General features: G+C 42.8%; 1 protein-coding gene across 7 annotated transcripts in view; it reads right to left on the bottom strand.

Annotated features, from left to right (window-relative positions):
- Window positions 1–25,543, bottom strand: part of FANCC (FA complementation group C) — a 153,267-nt gene extending 127,724 nt beyond the window's left edge. The window contains exons 1-2 of one of the 7 annotated variants that reach the window (XM_043547099.1): window positions 25,070–25,145; window positions 24,959–25,035 (exon numbers count right to left, since the gene is read on the bottom strand). Coding sequence is in view for 2 of the 7 variants with exons in the window: in XM_043547096.1 (XP_043403031.1) it covers window positions 25,386–25,508 (123 nt within the window). In the remaining 5 variants the exon portion in view is untranslated. Of the gene's footprint in view, window positions 1–24,908; window positions 24,930–24,958; window positions 25,036–25,069; window positions 25,146–25,385 lie in introns of those variants that run through there. The other 6 variants (XM_043547100.1, XM_043547096.1, XM_037901717.2 and 3 more) reach the window with 6 other exon arrangements.
- Window positions 25,544–26,033: the final 490 nt, after the last annotated feature.

The raw sequence follows: 26,033 nt of genomic DNA, 5'->3' as shown, positions 1-26,033 counted from the left end.
GGGCAACCAGGTGTACTTTGATAGAACTTACGGCTAACCCCATTTCTTTCAGTTCGAGTAGGTAGTCTAGGATCATAGATAGAGGCGCCTTTGTCGCGTCCAGCTGTTTTTGCTGACACCAAAGGGAGAATCTTCTCCACTTGCGGCGGTAAGTATTCCTAGTGGTGAGGCGATGGCTATTTAGTAATATCGGTTTTACTTTCTCCGAGCAGTTCAGTTCTCCAGGTTGGAACCACACAGAAGCCACGCTTTCAGATGGAGCTTCGCTGGGTTTGGATGGAGTGTTAGGCCCTTGTTCTGGGACAGGAGGTCCGTTCATAAGGGCAGCGGTTGTGGGGCACCGACTGCTAGGCGTGACAGGTATGGAAACTAAGTCTGTCTGGGCCACGTGGGGGCAATGAGAATGATGTATGCTCTGTCGAGACATTTCTTGCAGATGACCAGTGGGATCAGCAGGAAGGCGTACATGAGTGACGCGTTCCACGGGATGAGGAGGGCATCCCCTAATGATCCCAGCGCCAGGCCTGCTCTCGAGTAAAAGAGTGGACATTTGTGATTTGTCACTGAGGCTAACAGGTCGATTACTGGGTGACCCCATTTTCGGGATATCGTGCTGAGAACACTGTCATAGATTTCCCACTCGTGTTCCTCTGAGAAGTGCCTGCTGAGCGTGTCGGATGTAGTGTTTTGGCATCCCGGTAGGTATGATGCTGTGATGTTTATATTGTTGCGGATGCACAAGTTCCATAAGTTCATGGCTTCTACCCATAGCGAGTGAGACCGGGCACCCCCTTGGTGACTGATGTAAAACATGCATGCTGTATTGTTGGTGAGAATACAGATTGAGTTCTTCCGTATAAGTGGGAGGAAGTGGTGGCATGCATTGTGTACCACGCGGAGTTCCAGGAGATTGATGTGTAGTTGGGTTTCTGTCGTGGACCATTTGCCTTGTATAGTGTGGTGACCTACGTGGGCACCCCAGCCTATTAGGAAGGCATCTGTTGTGATAGTCACTGATGGGGGTTTTTTTGAAAGGGAATCCCTGAGCATACATTCCCTGGTTGTGTCCACCACTGTAGTGAGAGGATGACCCTTGGTGGTAGTGTCACTCTTCTGTTGAGAGTGTGTTTGCTGGGTGCATAGACCGTGCTCAACCAGTACGGCAGACAGCGCATATGGAGTCTGGCATACTTTACTATGAAAATCACAGCTGCCATATGCCCCAGAATCTGAAGGCATGTCCTCGCTGAAGTTTGTGGGCTGATGGTCACTGTGGAAACAAGATTGACCAATGTAGTGAATCTGTGGTTTGGTAATATTGCCTTGGCTTGTATGGAGTCTAGGTCGGCTCTGATAAACTCTAAGCGCTGAGTTGGTCGTAGGGTGGACTTCTTTCCGTTTCTCTGTAGACCTAGCTGGTGTAAGTCTATTGTGGTCTTCACCGTGTATGCCATTTCTTGTCGGTTGGCACCCGTGAGTAGGCAATCGTCTAAACAGGGGAAGATTATGACTCCTTTGTGTCGTAAATGTACTGCTACTACCGCAAGTGTTTTTGAGAATACTCGGGGAGCAATGGATAGGCCAAAAAGAAGAACTCTGTACTGGTAATGGTTGGGTCCTACTGTGAACCGCAGGAATAATCTGTGGGCAGGATGTATTGTAATATGGAAGTATGCATCTTGGAGGTTGAGGGCTGCAAACCAGCCCCCCTCGTCTAGCGCTGGGATTATTGTGGCCAGAGTGACCATTTTGAACCTGTGGTTACGTATGAACCTGTTGAGTTTTTGGAGATCTAAGATTGGTCTCCATCCCCCTCCTTTCTTCTCTCTCAGGAAATATTTGGAATAAAAACCCTTCCCTCGGTATTGGTGTGGTACTGGTTCTACAGCACCCAGCAGTAGGAGGTGGTCTACTTCCTGTTGCAGGAGGTGCTCATGAGAGGGGTCCCTGAGGAGAGACATGGGAGGGGAGGGGGGATGTTTGTGAAAGGGATGGTATAGCCAGATTTTATGATCTCCAATACCCATTGGTCTGTTGTTATAGCAGCCCAGGCATGGTAAAATGGATGTAGACGGTGACCAAAAGCATGGGATGGGGTATCCGTTGGCGCTAGAGGTGTGGGAGGTCATGCATACCCTCAACCAATACTTCAAAATTGTGGCTTTGATGTAGATGGGAGGTTAGACGAGGCCTGGTTCTGCAGAGCACATCGCCTCTGAGCCTGTTGTTTGGTTCTGTTCTGAATGAAGTACCACGGTTGACAACGGTTAAATGAGGTGTCTCATGACCTCTGGTATCGTATAAACCGTGGACATTTATTAGGAGGTGAGCGTATGTCTAGTGTGTGCAGCGTCACTCAGGAGTCCTTCGTGGTATGGAGCACGAGAATAATTTATCCCTATCGAAGGGAAGGTTCTCTACTTTTAGCTGCAGTTCTTTCGGAATCCCCGAAGCTTGCAGCCATGATGCTCTTCTCATAACCACAGCTGTTGCGGTTGTTCAGGCAGATGTGTCCGCTACATCCATTGAGGCTTGCAGCGCTGTGCAGGCTATTACCTGACCCTCATTAATAAGGGTGGTGAGTTGAGGACGTTTGTGCTCAGGGAGGTCTTCCAAGAGTTCTTGTATTTTACTATAATTAAAGTAGTCGTAATTTGCTAGTAGAGAAAAGTTGGCAACTCTGAACAGAAGGATGGCTGAGGAATAAACTTTACACCCAAAGAGGTCCAGTCTCTTGTGGTCTTTATCTTGTGGTGTGGAGCGGCTTGGTTGTTTGCTACTCTTTTGAAGATTTCTTGGAACTGTTTGAGGTCATCTGGTGCCATTGGGGTAGACAATATCACCGCTTCCTCTGGTGCGGAAGATGAGTGTGGGGCAGGTGGTGTATCATCCACGTCTGCCTGTGATAGTATCTCTTCCTCGTCTATCTCTGTCTCAGGGAGGTCAGAGGTTTCTCTGTGTGGCAAGGATGGAGGTACTCTGAATCTCCTTCTGGTTGGAGAAGGGGGGCCAGAATATGGGTTCTGGTATGTGGCCCAAGGACCCACTGTGACCATTGCATGGGGTAAGGTGGTAATGGGTAAGGCCAGTGTTGTGCATACCAGGGCTGAGAATGCTCGAAGGAAAGAGGCTTAGGCTTTGTAACCTTCCCTGTCGGTCTCATCTGTGATGGTGATAAATGTTGGGAGGAGAAGCAGTTGTCCTGCACGTCTCCTTCCTCGTCGCTATGCATGGAGATCGGTGCAGGAGATGAAGGACAGTACCGTGGTATGTAGCTCAGGGAGTGTTCAGTGCCGAGCAGTAGTGACTGCAGTGCAGAGGAAACCTCTATGTCACTGTGGTCTAGGAGCTGCGCTGGTACTGCCTTGGGTGCTGCCCTTGGAGCGCTGACCGGTGCTGGGTTCAGCTTGTTAGCCAGCATTGAGTTGTAAGTCGGTGCCGGTAGCATTGATTGCGGTGCCAATGCCTGTGCCACGCTCCGCAGTGGGGTTGTCCGTGCCATGGAGGAGGCTTGACATCTCGACTCCAGTGCCATGTGTTGAGGCTCAGCAGAGGTCCGCTGAGGAATGGTGCTGGAGGAGCCCAGTGCCTCATAAGTGCTCTCTCTCTAGATGAGTTGAGCATGGAGGGTAAAGACCTCACTGGGGAAGCTCTCTTTTTGTGAGAGTCCCTTGTTCAAGAGGTCAAGGCTCGCTTCCTGACAATTCTGGAAGTCAGAGCCTTATCACTGCTTAGGGATCTTGCTTTATGAGACTCCCCGGAGGACGTCTCTTGCAGAGGTTGGAGGGATTTCTCCATCATAAGCATTTTCAAACAGAAATCCCTATCACATCTTGCTCTTGACTTCAAGTTGCTGCAGTGTATGCATTTCTGGGAGATATGAGTTTCTCAGGATGCGTGGCATCAGAGACCGGCATCAGTTCACGGCATAAGTCACACTTTTTAAATCCTGTTGAGCCCGGAATGACTACAGTTAAGTCCCTCCCCGAACCTGCTGGATAGATGAGGGCGGGAAGTTAAATGGAATGGTAAACTGTAGAGCTATTCCTAAACTGAGAACTAAATAAAGAATTTATTTTCTATTTTTTATTTTAAGAAAAAAAGCCTTTAAGAGGAACTAACTAAACTATGTAACTATGTATAGACTAATACTAAGATACTATGTAATGTTTTTCTTTCTTTCAGAAAGTATCAAGGCTAGCACTGCCACAGAGGTCCTTCTCAATCGTCCTCGGTTGCAGATGGAACTGAAGGAACAAGAGGCTAGAAGAGGCTCCAATGGCTGCATGAGACAGCTCCTGCACACGCCCTTCCCCCAACCAAGTACTGCTGCGAAAAATCTCCGATCTCCGGCGCAGGCACGCACAGACACCTAGAGTGGAGCACCCACACGGACACCATTCGAAGAAGAACATTAGCTTTCTTCTAGTTTTCTGGTCATCCCCAGTGTTCCAGGACTTACTGAAAATCAACATTAACAGTCCAGTGAGATCCTCAGCCAGCTCTTTTAAAACTCCTGGATGCAAGTTATCTGACTTGCTAACTTAAATGTGTCTAACATTAGTGTCTGCTGTTTAACATCCTTCTGAAATAATAGTGAATGGAAAGAATGTTACCGTATGATATGATTACATCATCTGTTTTTCCCCAAATACATAAAAGAAATATTTATTGAATGTTTATTGCTTTTTCTGCATTATTATTGATAATTCTACCATTTCCATCTACTAATGGACCAATACCATTGTTAAGACTCTTTTTTTTCCTAATATACTTTAATAATTCCTTATTGTCCTTAACTCTGCTGGCCATAAATTTCTCCTTATGTTCCTTTGCTTTTCTTATCAAATTTTTACAGTTCCTAGCTTTTGATTTATATTCATTACTGTCAATTTCCCTTTTCTTCCATTTTCTTCTTCAAATGTGCCTTTTGGGCAGCTCATAAAGTGTTCTTAAACAATTCCTCATTATCAGTCACATTTTTCTGATTAATTTCTTCCTTCCAGCTGATTTGATTTATAACTGTTTTCAGCCTTGTGAAATTGGCCCTTTTAAAGCACCAAGTATACATATCACTGGTCTGGAGTTTATTCTGATTGCACATTATAAATATAACCCAGTCCTGATCACTTGTACCTGTGCTACGATTAATTTTTAGCTATGTGATCAGTTTCTCTTTATCTGTCAAGATGAGGTCAAAGACAGAATTCCCCCATCGTGGATGCAACACTTTCTGAGTTAGGAAATTGTCATCTATAGCCTTTTCAAATTCCAAGGATGTATTAAAACCAGCAGCACATCACCTCCAGCATATGTCACTCCAACTGAAGTCCCCCATCATCATACAGCTTTTTTATCCCTACACATTAAAAGATAGGTGCGTAAAGAGTTGGTTATCCTTTTTCCTAGTGTGTTTTGGTAGTCTGTAGCAGACATCAACTAATATCCCACCTTGTGCTTAGCATACCAAGTAGCTTAGAGAAGAGTTTTAACTGTGCGGGTGGATAAGAAAGACCATTTTTAGAGACTGAGACGTAGCCTGGATGTGAGGACGTGGACAACGGACGAGTCAAGGTGATGCCCGGGTTACAGGCCTAAGTGACAGGCAAGTTGATGGTGTTGTCCACAATAATGGAGAAAGAATTAGCGGGAAGGTTTGGGGGAAAAGATAATACCTCTTGTTTTAGCCATGTTCAGCTTGAGCCACAAGCTAGACATCCATAAGGAGATGTCAGAGAAATAGGCCCACATTTTAGTTTGAACAAAAGGGGATAGGTGCTGGAATAGAGAAGCAGATCTGAGAGTCATCACATGTAGAGGGTAGTTGAATTTGTGTTTGCAGATGAGGTTTGCAAGATACAAGGTGCAGAGGGGAAAAAAACAGGGAACCAAGGACAGAACCCTGTGGGACCCCAACAGAAAGCTGGAAGAATAACAACATCCTCCAAAGGACACTGAATGTGTGATTAGAGAGGTAAGAGGAGAACCAAGAGAGAACAGTCACAGAAGACAAGATTTCAAGAAGAACATGGTTAAATGTGTTGAAGGCGGCTGACAGGTCAAGAAAGATGAGAATGAAGTACTGGTCCTGAGCTTTAGCTAGGAAGAGGTAATTAGACATTTTGGCAAGAGCGGAATGCAAGGGAAGGAAGCTGGATTAGAGAGAGGATTTAGGATGGCATTGGAGGAGGGACTCCAGATAGCACTTGTAGACAGTGCATTCAATGAGTTTAGAGATGAAAGGGAGAAGAAAGATAGGGTGGTAATTGGCTGGGTTTTTTCCCCCAAGATTGGAAAGACTAGAGAATGCTTGTATTGTGAAGGGGAAAGAGCCAGAAGAAACAGAGCAGTTAAGGAGAAGAAGAATTGGCGGGGGGGGAATTGCGAGTGGGCAAAAGGGAGATCAGGAGTGGGATGAGGTCATTGCGACAAGTGGAGGAAAGCAAATAAACTTCTGCATCTGTGACGGATGCAAGATTTGTAGGAGTAAAGGAGAAGGCACGCTGAGGGGAGGGTGAAGGTTATATCATATTTTGTAAATTTTCTCTTGGAAGAAATCTGAGAGAGAGAGAGAAGTGGAGGCAGGAGGAGCAGAGGGTTTAAGGATAGGGCCAAAGGTAGCAAAAAAGCAGAGGGGATTGTGGGTGAGAGATACAATCAGCTAGGAAGATGGCAGAACTGAAATAGAGAACAAATATGTAGTGGAGAAGTCAGACTGATCACAGGATTTCCACCGAAATCACTCCACAGTGTGCGAGCTGGAGCAAAGGAAGCAGACGTTGAGGATGAGCCAGGGCTGAAGATCGGCAGGGTGGATTTTGAAATGGGAGAGAGAGGCAAAAGATTGAAGGGTGGAAGAGAGTGATGGATGGAGAGAGTCAACAATCACGTCAATGGTAGAAAGAAAAGAGTAACAAAGCAATAGCACAGCATATAAAGTTCTTCAGAAAAACAGTTTCAGAAAAAAATCGAGTTTAGGGAAAGAGAGTGAGTAATTTTAGTAAACCTCAAAAAATGAGAATTAAGTTTAAGTGGTATGATAGGGCTTCCCAAAGCAATTAATTAGAGACAAAAAGCAGGAGTCCCTGAAAGAAAATCTGTATATGGAAACAGACCACAAGTATATACAAGGGAAATGAAGTCTGGAGTTAAGTAAAAGAATAGGAAAATTTATCCATGTTTATCTGAAAATTTCCTTTCTTTAAGTAATAAGTTCACAGATCTATTACAATGTCAGCCTGTTTGCAGCATAGAGACAGAATTAGACCTGTAAGTCACTGGCAGAAGGGGAATGCCCCAGCTCCTGAATTTCCTCCAGTTGAGATAACTTCCACAGCCAGGAAAATTCAAATCTACTTTCTTAAAAGTACAGATTGTTTTAAATATACTTTGAGGAAAAACACAATTTCTTCTGATGCAGAGAATGGTAAATTCCACTGAATGATAACAAAACCCATATCCTTGGATGTCAGTTTCCATCACTATTCTGGATGATCCATTTGTCTCCAGGGTGGGACAGATCTGTGGATATTATTACTTAAGGAAAGGAAATTTTCAGATAAGCATGAGTAAATTTTCCTATTCTTCTTCATGCTAAGATCTACAGATCCATTAAAATGGAATGTTCATAGCAATGTGCCTCCAGGGTGGGAAGCAAGATCATTCTTTAATTATGGACATCCAACCTGAGGTAGATCTTATATAAATATCTCCTCCATCTTCCCCTGGGCACTAAGGCTCTTAGAAGACTTCTGCCAAATAAAGGAAATGTCATTGGCTGAGACTGGATGACCAATATATGGAACTTGGTGAACTAATGGCTATCTAACAGATCTGAATACGGGAGACATGACTACTCTTCCCCGAGATTGACAGTGCTCCTAAAGACTGGACTTTGGTCTTGCCTACACTTGCAGTGATATTTAGGGTCCATGTAGCTACATGCTACAGAAAAAGGTAGGCTGTGTCCACATTGCAGTGTGTAGCGACACATGGCAGTGAAAAGCTCTGGCAGAAGGGAGGCTACGGTGAAAGGCTCCAGCTGCTGGAGCCTTTCACCACTGCCTCCCTCCTGCCAGAGCCTTTTCCTACTGCTGGAATCTTCCACTGCAGAAAGGAAAAGCTCTGACAGTGGGACACTACACTGCTAAAAATAGTCGTGTCAGCATGGAAGGCACTGCTTGGGGGTGTAGAGAGACATGTAAGGTATATATATATACACACACCTTAGGGGTCTGGTGTGTCTATACTCTTCTCACCTAAGCAGTGCCTCACTGTCTTTACACTGTTATTTATATCACTTATTTATATCTGTACTCTACACACCACCATAAGTGTAGACCTACCCTTTGATGCTTAACCAAAGGAAGAGTATTTCTTGAGTTTATTTAGGGAACCATAGAATATCAGAGTTGGAAGAGACCTCAGGAGGTCATCTAGTCCAACCCCCCACTCAAAGCAGGACCAATCCCCAACTAAATCATCCCAGCCAGCGCTTTGTCAAGCCTGACCTTAAAAACCTCAAAGGAAGGAGATTCCACCACCATCCTAGGTAACGCATTCCAGTGCTTCACCACCCTCCCAAGTGAAAAAGTTTTTCCTAATATCCAACCTAAACCTCCCCCATTGCAACTTGAGACTATTACTGAATGAATGCTATGAAAGTTGTGAGAACTACCTGTCTGTATTAGAAGCACAGTACTACGTGTTACAGAAAGCCCTCAGCTTCAAAAAAAAAAAAAAAAAAAAAAACACCTCATCTGATCAGGGTTAGTAAACGCTGGGAGGCCTACTTTAATGGACAGGAAGTATAGGGACATCTCCTTGACCTTTTTTGCTTGGACACAATAAAGCTCTCCTGGGCTATGACCATTCAAGGCTATGTTTCACTGATTAAACTAGTTAAACTATGGGCTTTTTATCACCCAGCAGAATAAGTTTTATTTGATTTCTTTTTGGGGGTACACGAGAATAATCGCTTCTTCCAAATATTCATTTTAACTTGTCTAGTCCCAATGGAGGACTTGTCTTGCAATAGCAGACCTCCTCTGTGAGACAGAGACCTCAAAATTTCCAATGATAAGTTAATCAAGTTTGAGAGCCATAGCAGCATAAACAGTATTACTGCAACTCTCTCATTCCTGTCCTTTGTATTTCCCTGGGGAGAAGTGGAAAAGATGGGAAGACTTATAGTAGGGACCCTACCCAGCTTTGCACAATGTCATTCACCACCTCACATCCCAGGTCCGGATACAGAGCCACTTTATTTACTCTTTCCAAATGCAAAGAAGTTGATTACCAGCCCAACAAATTGCCTTATGTTTAGTGAGATATTACTGGGTATAGGAGCTACTCATCTAATACGTCTTCTGCCATGTAAGGCTTAATGTTCATCTCTCCCTTGGCAGATAGTGCATGTAGAGATCAGAAACTTTGTTAGACCCAGGACAAGAGAATTTCTCTCTGGGATAGTGCCAATAGGGTTTTCATAATAACTACAAAAAACACAAACAGACACAGATTGTCAAAAACAGAATAGGTCTGCTACTATGGAAGGAACAGTACTCCGAGACCTCACTCAATCAGTGTGTTCCATCTGTGTTCTCTTTCTGGTACCCATCCCCTTAATTGAATCAGACAAATCCCTTAAAAATCTGTTTCTCTTCATTCATCAATATGGGAACGGTTATTATACAACTGGGTCCAGATATCTGCCAATGGATGAGATAGGACAAGATGGAAAGGGGATACCCAGAATTAGGGCTTCGTATCATAAGAATTCTGATCACTGAAACATGTCTGTGTATGAGATCAGAATTCCCAATATGCTACAATAAGTATTGGATTTTTGTTTTTGTGACACCACTTGTTTTCTATTATGGCAATCTTCACCTTCGCTCAACATTCTTCTAATATGAGACCTTGTACTCATTCTCAGCCCAGGCTTATGACCGACTTCGCTGGTATTGTGTGCCTGTTTGTTCTTGAATACAAGATATTCCAGGAACCATTATTTTCACTGTATATTAGCTTCAGTTTTATATCTGTAAAGAACCCTGATGAGAAAAATTGTCCAGGAAAAGATAAATGAATTGCCTTCTTCCCTAAAACCAGTATTATTCCTAGCATGATCCTAGAGAGAGCCTGGGAACACATGTAAGATCAAATGGTAATGATTAAAGTTGGAGGGGGAAAAAAGTCTGCCACCCATCTGCAAAACATAAGAACTGTCCGAGGATGGTAAAATGGGAATGTTTTAAAGACAAGCCTCCACTAGGAACTTATTTAGATGTTTTAGGCTGGGCCCTGCTCCATTTGTCCCCAATTCTCTGAGGCTAGAAATTGCTGCACTCCAACTCACTCCCTGTTCCGCCCGATGTAGATGACGGATGATTTCATTTATGTTGTGGCATTTACATGGGTTGCTATCTGCGGAAGAGACAAAGCTGTTCCTGAAATTCTTGCTTATCACCACAGGATACCCCCCTCTGGTCAATGTCCAGTAACCCAGCTGAACAAAGGTAGCCTTTTTGCTGCCAATTTGAGAGAGCTTGGCTCAAGTTCAAAGTCTCACTCTAGACACAGCTGGTTTAGAGGCCTGCAGTTAGTTGTGAGGCAACAAAACTCGCTGACCCAGAACTCGCTCTAACTACCACTAGCAAAGAGGCATTTTCTCCTGCTGTACTTCACGGACTTCTTCAATGTGCCATATAATCTATACCCATTTCTATAGCGTCTGGCAGCAGTCAGGATTATAAATAAACTTTTCTAATGATTCTGCATAATCTCAGATTTCCATAAATATTCCCACTGTATCACTAAGATAAATGGGATGTGAACTGTCAGAGTGTCTGATCCCAAGGACCATGTCCAATATACCTGATGAAAGATATCAAGCCCATTTTGTTTTCTTTCCAGGGAGAATCACTTAGACCGTGTGGCAACCTGAATGGAACTTGGATGAATGAGCATAATTTGCAGGAGGGAAGAGTTTAGACGAGGCATCAGGAAAGTCAGTCAATCTGCACATGACTGGAATGCCGTTGCAGAAACTCTGTAAATAGTTCACTGAATAAGGAGCCAGTTTAGTTTTACAAGCATGGAGTACTTTTATATTATTATCCAGCACCTGGTATACATTCACAGCAGTTAGTCTAGTGCAGTGGTTGTCAACCTGTGACCGGTGGACTGCTTGCAGCCCAATCAGCACACAGCTGTGACATCCTCAGAGCCATACAGGTAGTATTGAATGCAGCCCAAAATAGTAAATAGGTTGAATGCATTGAATGCAGTCCACAATGGTAAACAGGTTGAGAACTACTGGTCTAGTGAGACCTACAGCAAGGAAAAGAGTGTGATTAACAGGCAAACAAAACAACACCTAGAACCAGAGCAAATAGGCAGCATAGAGGACTCAAAACTACTGGAAATACTGGATTTCCAGACAAAAAGCTTTGCAAAAGAATGGAAGCAAGAATTGAGTCTGTATATAGAGTTGACCATGGGGGATAACAGATGCAAAAAACAAACAAAGGTAAAGCTTTTTTACCATCTCACTGAAGAAAAAGCGCAAGTGGTGAGACACTGTTGCCAGGAATAATGCCCAAACATCTAATAAAGGAGTTTGATGAGTACGTTGACCCCAGACAGAATAAGACTGTACAGAGACTGGTTTTTTTGTTTGTTTTGTTTTAACTATAAACCAAAGAGCAGAAAACCAAACCTTTTTTTCTCCTCATTCCCTCTCATGGGACAGATAGCTCTTCAGAGGGAACAATTTGAACCTAGATAAGTGTCAGAGTTTGAGGGGGGTTTTGGAAGGGTTTTGTTTTGTTTTTTTGGCAAACCACTTGATTAGCGTAAGGGGAAATTCCTTACCTGTAATTTGGTTTCTCAGTGTGTAATTTGACTGGACTGGGTCTCAGGCTTCCTCCACGAGATTGGAAAAAGAGAGAAAGAAAGAGATCCTGCCTGAGTTTCAACCTTTTAAACCACAAGTAGGGATGTTTTGTACACCAATTAACCACTGGTGTATCAGTGCCTTCCAGAATGTTCCCTTAAAGGTCTCTGATTAACAGAAAGCAAGAAACTCCTTAATTTATAAGCATAAATTATACTGAAATATAAATGACAAATAAAGCTTAGCCTTATTCTGAAAAGATGGGCAAGTATGAAACTAGATTCTTCAGAGAACCAGAGTAACAGGTAAATAATTTTCCTCTCTCTAAAAGATATGATATTGACTGAATTTCTACCTTTGGGTATTAAATCTGGATGGACTGATTTAAATAGGGTTATTTTAAATCAGCATGTGGAAAGTCTTGATTTAAATTGATTTTAATCAACTTTTTCCATTTGTACTCAGGAATTTTGTTAAAAAAGTGCATTTTCATTGCTTGATATAAACATTAAACATGTTGATTTACACGTAAATAGAGCCTTTACATTAGATTTGGTATATCCTAGGGTACGCTATAACTATATACATTTATTTAAGCAATTATATAGCTTAATATTTTTAGATTTGTATTAATTGTACATTTTTAGTATGTTAGAAAATGGTGAATGATACATTACTTATTTACTAGATAATTAACTTTTTGTGCATGATTTGTATCAAGCTGCATTGGATGGTAACTGGAATTTAATTAAACACACAAAACAGTATATATAATTTATTTTTATTAAACAAAACAAGCCCTTAATACAGTACTGGACCTATTTTGCCATATTTATAAAGCTTGACCTCAGAAGTTAGAATTGGGGAAAAAATCTCTCTATATAGAAAAGCAGCCTTTAACTCAAGATTTTTGATAGAGGCTCATGGATTCAGCTTTTTTTTATTTAAATGTTTTAAGAGATTATAATAAATTTAGGCCTTAACATATTTTGTATTCAATTCAGATGTCATTTTAAACCTGTTTATTTCTAAAAACATTTATAACAAATAAAATCAAAAAACCCTATTTAAGTTAAAAGAATCTGTTTTTTTTTTTAATTCATCTATTTCTATCCACCCTGGAAGGTAAACTCCACAAAAACATATATTCTTCAACTCATCAAGGGGCCAAAGCCATCTGAGGTTGTTTCTTCTGTCCTGCAGAATTAAAACTTCCCACAACTCCTTCCACCAAAAAGGTGGTGGAAAAGTTGGTGAAAAATATGCACAACTAGTAGTATGACAATCTTGTCCCTGAGATCAGAACAATAATACATGATCTGCACTGCAGGCAAGAAAAAGTAAAAGGACATGCCTTCCTTTGCATTTGTACCAAGTCAACAAGTCCCATTTATACTTGAATACATTAAAATTGGTGCAAAGGATCACTTTAAATGAGTACAAGAACATCCTCTCCCATAACTTGGATAAGAAGAAGGTTCTCCGGCTATGAATTTGACCTCCACCCAGCAAGTTCCACAGCAATGCATCAACTTGAGCATTGGTTTCATAGTCAAAACAATGCTCTGTTACACACTGTGAATTTAATCTAAAAGTGAAAGGATATAGTCCCTATCCTCTAAAAAGTTAGAAACACTTGGCCTTTTCCTCTCATTTGTGCTATTTTTGTACCCATGTAATGCCACTGACCTCAGCTGGATTAATCCTGATTTAAACTAATGTAAGAAAGAGGAAAATCATGGCCCAAACTTTTCACCACAAGTATGTGAACATGAGATAAGAAGCTGTCTACTGATAATTAAACATATACTCATCCCAGTACAGCACCTATGGCCTTCTGTCTTATATTAAGTCATTTCCTTCTTTCTGGAGATAAGCTCCACCCTGAAAAGGCTGTGGAATCAAAATTTTAGGGTTTTTTGTGTGAATTCAGATATTTTTAACAATACCTGGCTCTTATATCATGTTTTTCATTAGTAGATCTCAAAGTGCTTTACAAAGGAGGTAGGTATCACCATGCATGTGAGGAGGCTGAGGCATAGAGACTTGCCCAAGGTCATCCAGGAGACCAGTGGCAGAGCTAGGAATAGAACCCTGGTCTCCTGAGTCCCAGTCTATCCACTAAGCCGCAAAGCCTCCCAAGGACTTGCTCAGGGAAGAATGTGTCACTCAACTTAGGTAACTCAGGCTTGATACAGGAGACTACTTACAATGGTGAAGGACAACATGCTGAATTCTAGACTTTCAGCAATATAGAAAATGATAATACAGTAGACTGGGGAAGAGATAAAACTTTTTACAGAAATTCCAGTAAGAGCCCACAAAGTCAGTCACAATGAATCTAGGTGAAAAAGGGGTATGCTTGTACCAATGTCTCTACTGGCTACTTCAGACTATGGTGAAAAACTGGGATGAATTAATGTAATTAATATACAACGTGAAGCATATTGTCAAATGAAATCATGCTCCACTAGCAGCACACTGCTGTAAGAGCATCTTGCAAAGGAGTCTCAGGTATTTTCCCCTCCATCTACACATACACAGAATAAGATCTTCTTAGTAAAGGTTCATTTAGAACACTAAATCCACAAGCAACAAAGGTTATTTCTGCTGCAGAATAAAAAGATTATATGGCATCGAGAGCAACTTTTTGTTTTAAGTTTAGAACACCATGTGTTCATTTACAAATTTAATACCATTCCCTAGGAATTTGTAACTGTCCATTAATTCTTCTGAATTAGACAAGATGTGTTTTCTTTGGGTTTCTTAAAAGAATACCTTTACAGAGAAAGATTCCAGCTAGTTACACAGACTATACAATTAAATTTACTATACTATTACAATTTACACAGATTATTGCAATTAAATTTAGATAAGATTTAAATTAATTCCATTAATAAATTATATTAAATAAATTATTTAACTTATTATAATAAATTATTATATTTGTTTATTATACTGTATTATATGTAATTACTTTAATATAAATTATATTATATAATTTAATTTAATATAATTTATTTAATAAATTAAATTAATTAAATTTAGATAAGATTTACATTAATTCTTATGGGGAAATTGGATTCACTTAAAATCATTTCACTTACAGAAGAATTTTCAGGAACATAACTACAACGTTAAGCGAGGAGTTACTGTAGCTCTCATATTCTAATGGAAGAGAATTCCTCATGAATTTACGTCAGTTGATGACAGATGAGAACTTTTGATATATAGTATGTGAAGTATTTGCTAGTGGTATGTCTCTTGCTCCAAGAAAACTGGGGTCTCTCATATGTCAATTTAGCTGTATAACATGATAAATTTAATCACAGTGTTTTGAATATTTCAATACAGTCACATTTAATCTAGATTTGGAAAATAAACCTGTCTAGTAGCTCCTGAAGTAGGGAAGAATGATAGTTTTGCAGTTAAAATCTGGGAGTCAGAAGACTTGAGTCTGATTCCCAGCACTGACACAGACCTCCTGTGTGATGCTGGACCAATCACGTAATCTTCTTGTACCTGATTTTCATCCTATAAAATTGGGACAATACATATTAATCTCATAAGGATCTGATGAAGCTCAATTTATTGTCTGTAAAATGCTTCGAACTCTACAGATAGAAACCACCATAGAAATGCAAAGGATGATTATTGTTACTTTACATTCCCCAATCATTTGTGTTCATGAAACAAACCATAATACTTAGGAAGCTCTTTGGGGTAGGGACCATCCTTTTCTTTTGTAGGTGTACCACACCTAGCACAATGGGATCCCAGTGCTTGACCATCCCTAGATGCTACATAACACATAATGTGAACTTGTACTGTAAGTAACTAAAAATGGCATTGCAGAGCTCCATGTTCATTGTGTCTCAATGATGTCATATCAAATTTGCTATATTTGCAAGTCAAAAGATTTTTTCCCCCTAACTGAGAGCCCACAAACTCTGAGCTCTGACAGTCAGTCTGGGCTTGTTAGGATATAGATATTCAGGCCTGTCTGTAAAGGCCTATAATCTAAGAATTTAGGTGTATTCTTATCATTTAGCTAGTTATAGAGGTATAAAAGAAAATCAAAATCACTGTCTGCCAGTGTAAGGGCCTTCTCTTATCGTGATAGTCTGAGGCCCTGTTCTTAGACTAAGGCCTTTGGCTAAGCAGCAGAGGCAGCCATAAGCTGGGAAGCGAACGGTCACATCCTCACATTCCAAACTAGTCACATTGAAATAAGGTGCTATTGGGCTGTTAGGAATACAATCCTGTCCCGATAATGCCTATTGCCTCCAGAGAAAGGGAAGTGCCTAGAAGATGTAAAAGGAAACTTAGTTTGATAGCATCCTGTCGGGCAAGAACTCACTTATCAATAGCTGGGATGTGAAATCCTCATTTCTTTATTGTTCTATCACTGTAGTCCCCATTTCCCTATTGATTGTCTGTATAAGCTCTGTCTGGTTCTGTGATTGTTTCTGTCTGCTGTATAATTAATTTTGCTGGGTGTAAACCAATTAAGGTGGTGGGATATAATTGGTTAAATAATCATGTTACAATAGGTTAGGATTGCTTAGTTATATTTTAGTAAAATGATTGGTTAAGGTATGGCTAAGCAGAACACAAGTTTTACTATATAGTCTGCAGTCAATCAGGAACTAAGGGGGGGAATGGGAACAGGGAATGGGGGTGGGGAAATTGGAATCATGTTTTGGTAAGGGGGGGAATGGGAACAGGGACACAGGTAAGCCTCTGTGGTGTCAGAGCTGGGAAGGGGGACACTAAGGAAGGAAACTGGAATCTTGCTTACTGGAAGTTCACCCCAATAAACATTGAATTGTTTGCAAGTTTGGACTTCGGGTACTGTTGCTCTCTGTTCATGCGAGAAGGACCAGGGAAGTAAGTGGGTGATGGAATAAGCCCCATAACATCATTCTTTCCATATTATGGATCCATCGTTAATAATGACTCTGAAAGCCAAATTCAGATATACCCATGCAACTGTGCACCTGTGCAATCTACTTATGACTAAAGTGGTTGTACAGGTGTAGCTGAGGGCATAATTTTATCTACAGAAAACATATTACTGGTGCTGATGCACAAGACGGAAAGAACACAGTTTAACTGCCAAAGCCAAGGAAGAGTTTGTGAGGCTGGCAGTTGGAAAAAAATCTTGTTTCTTGAAAATGGAACAAATTTGATATCATAGAATATCAGGGTTGGAAGGGACCTCAGGAGGTCATCTAGTCCAACCCCCTGCTCAAAGCAGGACCAATCCCCAACTAAATCATCCCCGCCAGGGCTTTGTCAAGCCTGACCTTAAAAATATCTAAGGAAGGAGATTCCACCACCTCCCTAGGTAACGCATTCCAGTGTTTCACCACCCTCCTAGTGAAAGAGTTTTTCCTAATATCCAACCTAAACCTCCCCCACTGCAACTTGAGACCATTGCTTCTTGTTCTGTCATCTGCCACCACTGAGAACAGCCTAGCTCCATCCTCTTTGGAACCCCCTTTCAGGTAGTTGAAAGCAGCTATCAAATCCCCCCTCATTCTTCTCTTCCGCAGACTAAACAATCCCAGTTCCCTCAGCCTCTCCTCATAAGTCATGCGTTCCAGTCCCCTAATCATTTTGTTGCCCTCCGCTGGACTCTCTCCAATTTTTCCACATCCTTCTTGTAGTGTGGGGCCCAAAACTGGACACAGTACTCCAGATGAGGCCTCACCAGTGTCGAATAGAGGGGAACGATCACGTCCCTCGATCTGCTCGCTATGCCCCTACTTATACATCCCAAAATGCCATTGGCCTTCTTGGCAACAAGGGCACACTGTTGACTCATATCCAGCTTCTCGTCCACTGTAACCCCTAGGTCCTTTTCTGCAGAACTGCTGCCGAGCCATTCGGTCCCTAGTCTGTAGCGGTGCATGGGGTCTTCCGTACTAAGTGCAGGACTCTGCACTTGTCCTTGTTGAACCTCATCAGATTTCTTTTGGCCCAATCCTCTAATTTGTCTAGGTCCCTCTGTATCCTATCCCTACCCTCCAGCGTATCTACCACTCCTCCCAGTTTAGTGTCATCTGCAAACTTGCTGAGGGTGCAATCCACACCATCCTCCAGATCATTTATGAAGATACTGAACAAAACCGGCCCGAGGACTGACCCTTGGGGCACTCCACTTGATACCAGCTGCCAACTAGACATGGAGCCATTGATCACTACCCGTTGACAACTTTCTAGCCAGCTTTCTATCCACCTTATAGTCCATTCATCCAGCCCACACTTCTTTAAGTGCTGGCAAGAATACTGTGGGAGACCGTGTCAAAAGCTTTGCTAAAGTCAAGGAACAACACGTCCACCGCTTTCCCTGCATCCACAAAGCCAGTTATCTCGTCATAGAAGTCAATTAGATTAGTCTGGCATGACTTGCCCTTGGTGAATCCATGCTGACTGTTCCTGATCACTTTCCTTTCCTCTAAGTGCTTCAGAATTGATTCCTTGAGAACCTGTTCCATGATTTTTCCAGGGACTGAGGTGAGGCTAACTAGCCTGTAGTTCCCAGGATCCTCCTTCTTCCCTTTTTTAAAGATGGGCACTACATTAGCCTTTTTCCAGTCGTCCAGGACTTCCCTAGGTCCCCACGAGTTTTCAAAGATAATGGCCAATGGCTCTGCAATCACATCCGCCAACTCCTTTAGCACTCTCAGATGCAGCGCATCCGGCCCCATGGACTTGTGCTCGTCCAGCTTTTCTAAATAGTCCTGAACCACTTCTTTCTCCACAGAGGGCTGGTCACCTCCTCCCCATGCTGTGCTGCCCAGTGCAGTAGTCTGGGAGCTGACCTTGTTCGTGAAGACAGAGACAAAAAAAGCACTGAGTACATTAGCTTTTTCCACATCCTCTGTCACTAGGTTGCCTCCCTCATTCAGTAAGGGGCCCACACTTCCCTTGACTTTTTTCTTGTTGCTAACATACGTGAAGAAACCCTTCTTGTTACTCTTAACATCTCTTGCTAGCTGCAACTCCAGGTGTGATTTGGCCTTCCTGATTTCACTCCTGCATCCCCGAGCAACATTTTTATACTCTTCCCTGGTCATTTGTCCAATCTTCCACTTCTTGTAAGCTTCTTTTTTGTGTTCAAGATCAGCAAGGATTTCACTGTTAAGCCAAGCTGGTCGCCTGCCATATTTACTATTCTTTCTACACATCGGGATGGTTTGTCCCTGTAACCTCAATAAATATTCTTTAAAATACAGCCAGCTCTCCTGGACTCCTTTCCCCCTCATGTTATTCTCCCAGGGGATCCTGCCCATCAGTTCCCTGAGGGAGTCAAAGTCTGCTTTTCTGAAGTCCTGGGTCCATATTCTGTTGCTCTCCTTTCTTCCCTGTGTCAGGATCCTGAACTCAACCATATCATGGTCACTGCCTCCCAGGTTCCCATCCACGTTAGCTTCCCCTACTAATTCTTCCTGGTTTGTGAGCAGCAGGTCAAGAGCTCTGCCCCTAGTTGATTCCTCCAGCACTTGCACCAGGAAATTGTCCCCTACCCTTTCCAAAAACTTCTTGGATTGTCTGTCCACCGCTGTATTGCTCTCCCAGCAGATATCAGGGTGACTGAAGTCTCTCATGAGAACCAGGGCCTGTGATCTAGTAACTTCCGTGAGTTGCTGGAAGAAAGCCTCGTCCACTTCATCCCCCTGGTCCGGTGGTCTATAGCAGACTCCCACCACGACATCACCCTTGTTGCTCACACTTCTAAACTTAATCCAGAGACACACAGGTTTTTCTGCAGTTTCATACTTGAGCTCAGAGCAGTCATACTGCTCCCTTACATACAGTGCAACTCCCCCACCTTTTCTGCCCTGCCTGTCCTTCCTGAACAGTTTATATCCATCCATGACAGTACTCCAGTCATGTGAGTTATCCCACCAAGTCTCTATTATTCCAACTACATCATAATTGAAAACCAATGAGACATGCTGAAAATGGAAGTCCATTATCAGAGATACCGACCTTGCTCAGACTTTTAGGGATATTTATGAAAAAAAATTAGGGGGGAAATTAGGGAGGTTGCTTGGATTAGTGGCAACTCTCAAAGGTGCGATGCTAAACAAAAATACAGGGGGCCTGGGGTAGTGCTTTAAATGCTTGCAGTGCATTTTAGATGCACTTCTGTGAACATTATAGTAACAACAGTGGTACAAACTGAGGTAACATTTTATTTAGTAACATCAGTAGCCAGACCAGGTCTGATCACGATATTGGCCACATCCTCACTGCTTTGCAAGCAGGTTTCCTTGCTTGGTCTTTCGCAAGAATACTTTGCCGGATTTCTCAAGTGGCAGGGTTGACTAAGTGAGTCCACTTTAGTGATCGTCAGTGATTCCAAACCTTTATCACGAAGATTTGTTCTGAACTCAGTTTGTTTCCCGCGCAGAATACAAAATTCTGTATCAGAGTTTCTTTGAAGATCACTTTCATTACCTGAGCTAGAGCATTGTATGCTGTTTTGCCATAGGCTTCCGTTATCTGTGACGTGGTATGCCATTGTTCATCACAACTGGTGCACACTGGAACAGATGACATGTCATTGATCTGACACCAAGCAAACCGCTCCTGTAGTGTGTCTTGCTGTGAATAATCCTTCAGCAGATACAGAAATCACTGCAGAAGACTGAATAAGTGACATCTGAGTGTGAGAATCAGCGACTCCTCTTTTTGCAGCGTTCAGCTTGTCAAAGATCATGATTGTATAGTCTAAGAACAGGCAAGGTTTCACTTGTGAAGAAATCATCAAGTGTCTTATACGGTCACAACTTTCAACGCCTAGTTCTGCAGCTTGTTTTTGGCACAGGAATGGCATCCGATGTCAGTTCAGTTGCTTTGTCATGCTTGGCATCAGCAACCTAATCTGTATGCTTGCAGTCGCAATGCTTTTGAGATAATCTTTGTTTTGCTGCAATGCCCAGTTTCGACTTTGATAACTGGCTGTGGGTCGCTACTACTCCAGGTTCAATTTTTGATTGTTGCTAATATAGCTGATTTCAGCTCTGCATGGCCCATCTTGACTTTCACTAGGTTGTCGCTTATGGTCTGGTTTTGTGGCTTGTCACCTCAGCACAAGACTTATCAGCATCTGTGTTGGTTTTTATTTTGCTGCAAAGGAAGACAATGTAGACTGACAGTCGTAACTTTGCACCTGGTGCCCCAAGAATGAACTTCCAATTTTGCTGCTTCAGTCCAGAAGAACATGGTGAGTAGTTCCCACTGCTGGATGAGCTGAGTCAGACACAGACCAAGCAACAGCCAGCATGTGCTTACATGTTTCATTATCTTATAGATCTATACATCACACAGCTTCTGACAGATGATGAGCTCCATGCTCTGGTCAAAAAATATTAGATGTCAGTAAGAAGTTCATCTACAGTGATGGGCAGGAACTTCATACTTTTCTCAGCCACAATGTGCACAAAATGACATAGGATTATGGAAAATTAGGGAGGGTTGGAATCTCGGCATTATACATTTTTACAATGCCACTTTTCAATGTAGAACCATGCTTTAAGTTTATCAGAGGAGCCTTAACTCAGAAAGCCCTGACATCAGAAGGTTTAAATCTTAAGCAATGTTGAATTAATAGAGACTTCTCTCTTTCCACAGCTATTCCTTAGTACATTTATATACTCTCTATACTGCTACTCTATTTGTATTCCTGGGGATCACTGAAGCCCAATAATGAAAAACCTCTCTTTCTTTTCCATTCACCTTCAGTACTACTTCAGCACAAATATAAAATGCAAATGATATTCCCACCTTCTATATTAAACATTCCTCTGAAGAGTTGCTTATAAAACACTCTGAAGATAATATGTGCTATATAATTATTTCAGTGTAAGAAAAACTATTGCTAGAGCTACAAATCAGACATGCCATCTTCTAAAATGAATACTCAGCCATAAACATAACAACTCTACAATTGTACGGAAATACTAAAAACACACTTAGGGAAAAGGAACGATATTATAGAATAAGAGAAAATCAGAGACAACATAGAATAATGAAAAAGAACAGAAGGAACAGAGATGAAACACAAAGAAAAATAGTATGTAACAATCAGTGGCCATGTACATACAGACATAAAACATATGTGCAACATGGGAAATAGAAATCTTGATTTTCTTTTCCCAAATCACAAGACTGTCACTAGGAAAATCTCCACTGGGGGTAGATAGTATTAGGGTTTATAGCCACTTTACAAAAGAACCACTAGAGGGCAAGAATTTAAGAGATCTATTTCTATCCAAAAGATGGCAATGGTGAAGAAATATCAGCCCATACATTATCTAAAGATGGATGGGGAGAGATGAGACAGCAGGAAGGAAGAAAAAAAATAACTAAAAAGATAAGATGAAAGACAGGAGCAGAGAAGAGAGCTTGTTGTCTATCCCAAAATTTACAAGACAATGATTTTCATGGGCCTGTCACTATTTTTAAAGTGTCCCAAATTTATCTGAAATAGGACCTGTCACCATAATGTTGTGGCACAAACCGTGTCATCCCACAAAGATAGGAAGGTGGCAACCCTAACATAAGAAAAGCAAAATGTGGGTTAAAAAGTACACAGAAAATTGATCCCCTATAAAACAAGGTCTTAACAGTCACAGGTAGGAAAGCTTCAAAAAAAAAAAATTCAGGCATTTCTGAAGTGGATGGAACAATAGAGAAGGTCTGAATCATCATCAGTAAAGAAGAGAGGGAATGGTATTATGTTTGCTTGCTACCTATTTTTCAAGTTTTCTGGAAGGTGGATTTTTGAAATCCCATCTACAATTGTGAGTAAAAACCTCAGACAAACTTGGCTGCTTCTCCTGAAATTTCTTTTCCCTCTATTTGTATCCCTCCATTAGCTCCCACTTCTCTATGTTTGATGCAATAAACTGCTTGTATTCACTTTCAATGCCCTTCACAGTTAATCCCCACACTACCAATCATCTCTCATTTGCTGTTGAGCTGCCAGCACTCACCTCCCCTCGGCTCATGATGTTAGTAAGTCCACTTGTTTAGTTTTATTTCTGCTTTCCCATTCTATCCCTCATGCTTGGGAGGCCTTCCCCATAAACATCTGCAAAACTACCTCATTATCCACTTTCAAATCCCTCTTCAAAACTCTCCTTTGTCATGATGACTGCAATATATTTGATAACAGTTAGGCTGCTGGTTTGTTATGACCACTGCCTATTATGCTGATAAATACTATATCACGGGTTCTCAAACTGGTGGTCGGGACCCCTCAGGGGGTCACGAGGCTATTACGTGTGGGGGTCGCGAGCTGTCAGCCTCCACCCCAAACCCCGCTTTGCCTCCAGCATTTATAATGGCATTAAATATATAAAAATGTGTTTTTAATTTACAAGGGAGGGTCAGACTCAGAGGCTTGCTCTGTGAAAGAGGTCACAAGTAAAAAAGTTTGAGAACCACTGTACTATATCATTTCCGTATACTCCTCTGCCTGTCTTTTGTCTTATACTTCAGATTGTAAACTCCTTGGAGCAGGCACCATTTGTGGTTGTTCTGTGTTCAGCGCCTAATTCAGTGGGGTCCTGGTCCATGACTAGGGTTCCTAGGCGCAACAGTAATATAAATAATTTCAGTTTGAAAAAAAGACTAGATAAACTGTGGCAAAAGATGCACATTGACAGTTTCTGCCCTAGAGCACAGAAGTCTCAAAATGTTGGCTTACACCGTGCAAAAGTTGGGTTCAGATTGTTCGAGACCAGGTATAACAAAGTTGCAAGTTATTTGTTCTCCTCTCAGTAGATCTTTTGGATGTGTATTTGTATGCTAAAATTGTATGCTGTTGGCATGAGGCCTAAAGCCATTTGCTATAAACTGTAAAGTGACTTTATGATTCCCACTTGACATCCTAACCTGAGACTGGATGGTTAGGGCCACTGGTAACAGATACAGAGACTTTCACCACTGTATTGTGAATTCAAATCCAGACTTTGTTAGTAACTGACAGAAACAGACCAGTTGTTTTCTGATGGTTGTGACCTATGTGAAATGAATATTTACATATGTTGTCTCCTTGCAGTTCCTAGTATATACATGTCAGAATCACAAAAGTCACCCCCATGTTTGACAGTAATTGACAATCTTGTTGGCTTTCTCAAAAAAGTTCAAAAATAACCAGGGCAAGCTGACTTAACTATCTTCTCTCAGCTGCAGAACAAGGACGAAACACAACAGCAATGTAGCAAGGAGAAGCTAGCAATGCTGTATGGCGAGCAATCTACATTAATGAATATGAATTTATGGCAAAGTACCATGAGAAGAGTCACAGTATAAACCCTTTCCATACACCTTACGCAAAACGTTACAAATACAGAACCAAATACAGCCCTGATACTGCTATACGGTCTTTAGTAGTAACAGGAATGAATTTGTTCTGTAATGGCTTCCCTACCTTACAGGCAAAGTGTGAGGTTTAATTCACTGACGTTTATAAAGAGCTTTGTTGTGGTCAAGTGGAAGATGCCCAAGAAATGCAAAATATTATTAGGAACTGAGTAAATCCTGGCAAAGTTAAACCCACCCCCCGTTTTCCAAAAGCTGCAAGGGATTTAGAGATGTGATTCCCATTGAGTGTTAGGGCCTCAGCAAGCTGCTGTGTACAGTTTAAACAGGCATCATCCGATGAAGTGAGCTGTAGCTCACGAAAGCTTATGCTCAAATAAATTGGTTAGTCTCTAAGGTGCCACAAGTACTCCTTTTCTTTTTGTTAACCTAGTTAGTTTCAAGCTAGGCAGAAGCAGCCCCAGGTGCCCCGCTTGGCGCTGCAGAGACCCTGCCCCTGCTCTGGGCTGCCACACACCCAGGGGAATAGGGTGACCAGACAGCAAATGTGAAAAGATCAGGATGGAGGGTAAATAGGAGCTTATATAAGAAAAAGACCCCAAAATCGGGACTGCCCCTAAAAAATCGGGACATCTGGTCACCCTACAGGGGAAACGCTTCTCACCAGCGCAAAGGGACCAAGCCGGGATCAGCTGAAGAACACCCTGTTCTCACCTCCGCCCGTGCCGGCGCCCTCAGGCCTGGGCGCTGCCCGGAGCGAGGGGCGGGTGCCAGCGCAGGGTCCCGACCCCAGCGGGGGGCGGGGGGGAGGGAGCCCGAGAGCGAGGCGGCGGCAGCGGCAGCAGCAGCAGGGCCTCGCAGCGCCCCGGACCGGAGCCACCGCGGAAGGGACCCACACCCGTCCCCCGCGACCGGGCCCGCCCGGAGCGGAAGGCAGGGGCACGGCACCGCACCGCCCCCCCTCCCGGCGGCCGCAGAGCAGCCTCTGACCTCACCGCCCGGCGCTGGGGGGCAATTTCGGCCTCCCCCTTGGCGCCTGGGGGACACGGCCCCCCCCTCGGCCCCGATAATGGAAAATGACCCCGGACCTTCCCCAAGCCCCGCCCCCTCCTCCTCCTCCTCCTCCTACTACTACCCCTACCCCGTGGCCTCCGGGCTCGCGCCGCGCCGCGCCGCCGGTTTGGAAATTTCGCGCCTCCTGGGACGCCTGCGCTGGAGTGACGTTACGACGCCTCCTGCCCCGCACTAACGCGCGTGCGCGCATGGGGTAGGGCTATAGGGAAGGGCTGCGTTGGGGTCGGATACCTGGGGGCGGTGGGAAAGAAAAACGGAGAAAAGCTGGCACGTGGGGCCTGGAGGGGAGTAGCGAGCATGGGGAGCGTAGGCGGGAAGGAGCTGAGCAGGACTAGCTGGATGGGAGGAAACGTGCTATATTTAGGCAAAACATCACTATTATTTTAGAAAGAACAGGAGTACTTGTGGCACCTTAGAGACTAACATTTATTTGAGCATAAGCTTTTGTGGGCTACAGCTCACTTCATCGGATGCTCATGAAAGCTTATGCTCAAATAAATTTGTTAGTCTCTAAGGTGTCACAAGTCCTCCTGTTCTTTTTGCAGATACAGACTAACACAGCTGCTACTCTGAAACCTATTATTTTAGAGTTACCCCCCGCCCCCCCGCCTTACTGTCTCTCACACATACACACCTACTCCCCCGCCTATGAGCTCGGCACAATACTTGATCTGAGTTTGTCAGCTCTCTGATCTGTTTGCATCCCCCAGCACGC

The sequence above is a fragment of the Chelonia mydas genome, chromosome 5, assembly GCF_015237465.2.
Source record: "Chelonia mydas isolate rCheMyd1 chromosome 5, rCheMyd1.pri.v2, whole genome shotgun sequence".
In the NCBI taxonomy this organism is placed as follows: domain Eukaryota; kingdom Metazoa; phylum Chordata; order Testudines; family Cheloniidae; genus Chelonia; species Chelonia mydas.
This window is presented reverse-complemented; position numbering and strand designations above follow the sequence as displayed.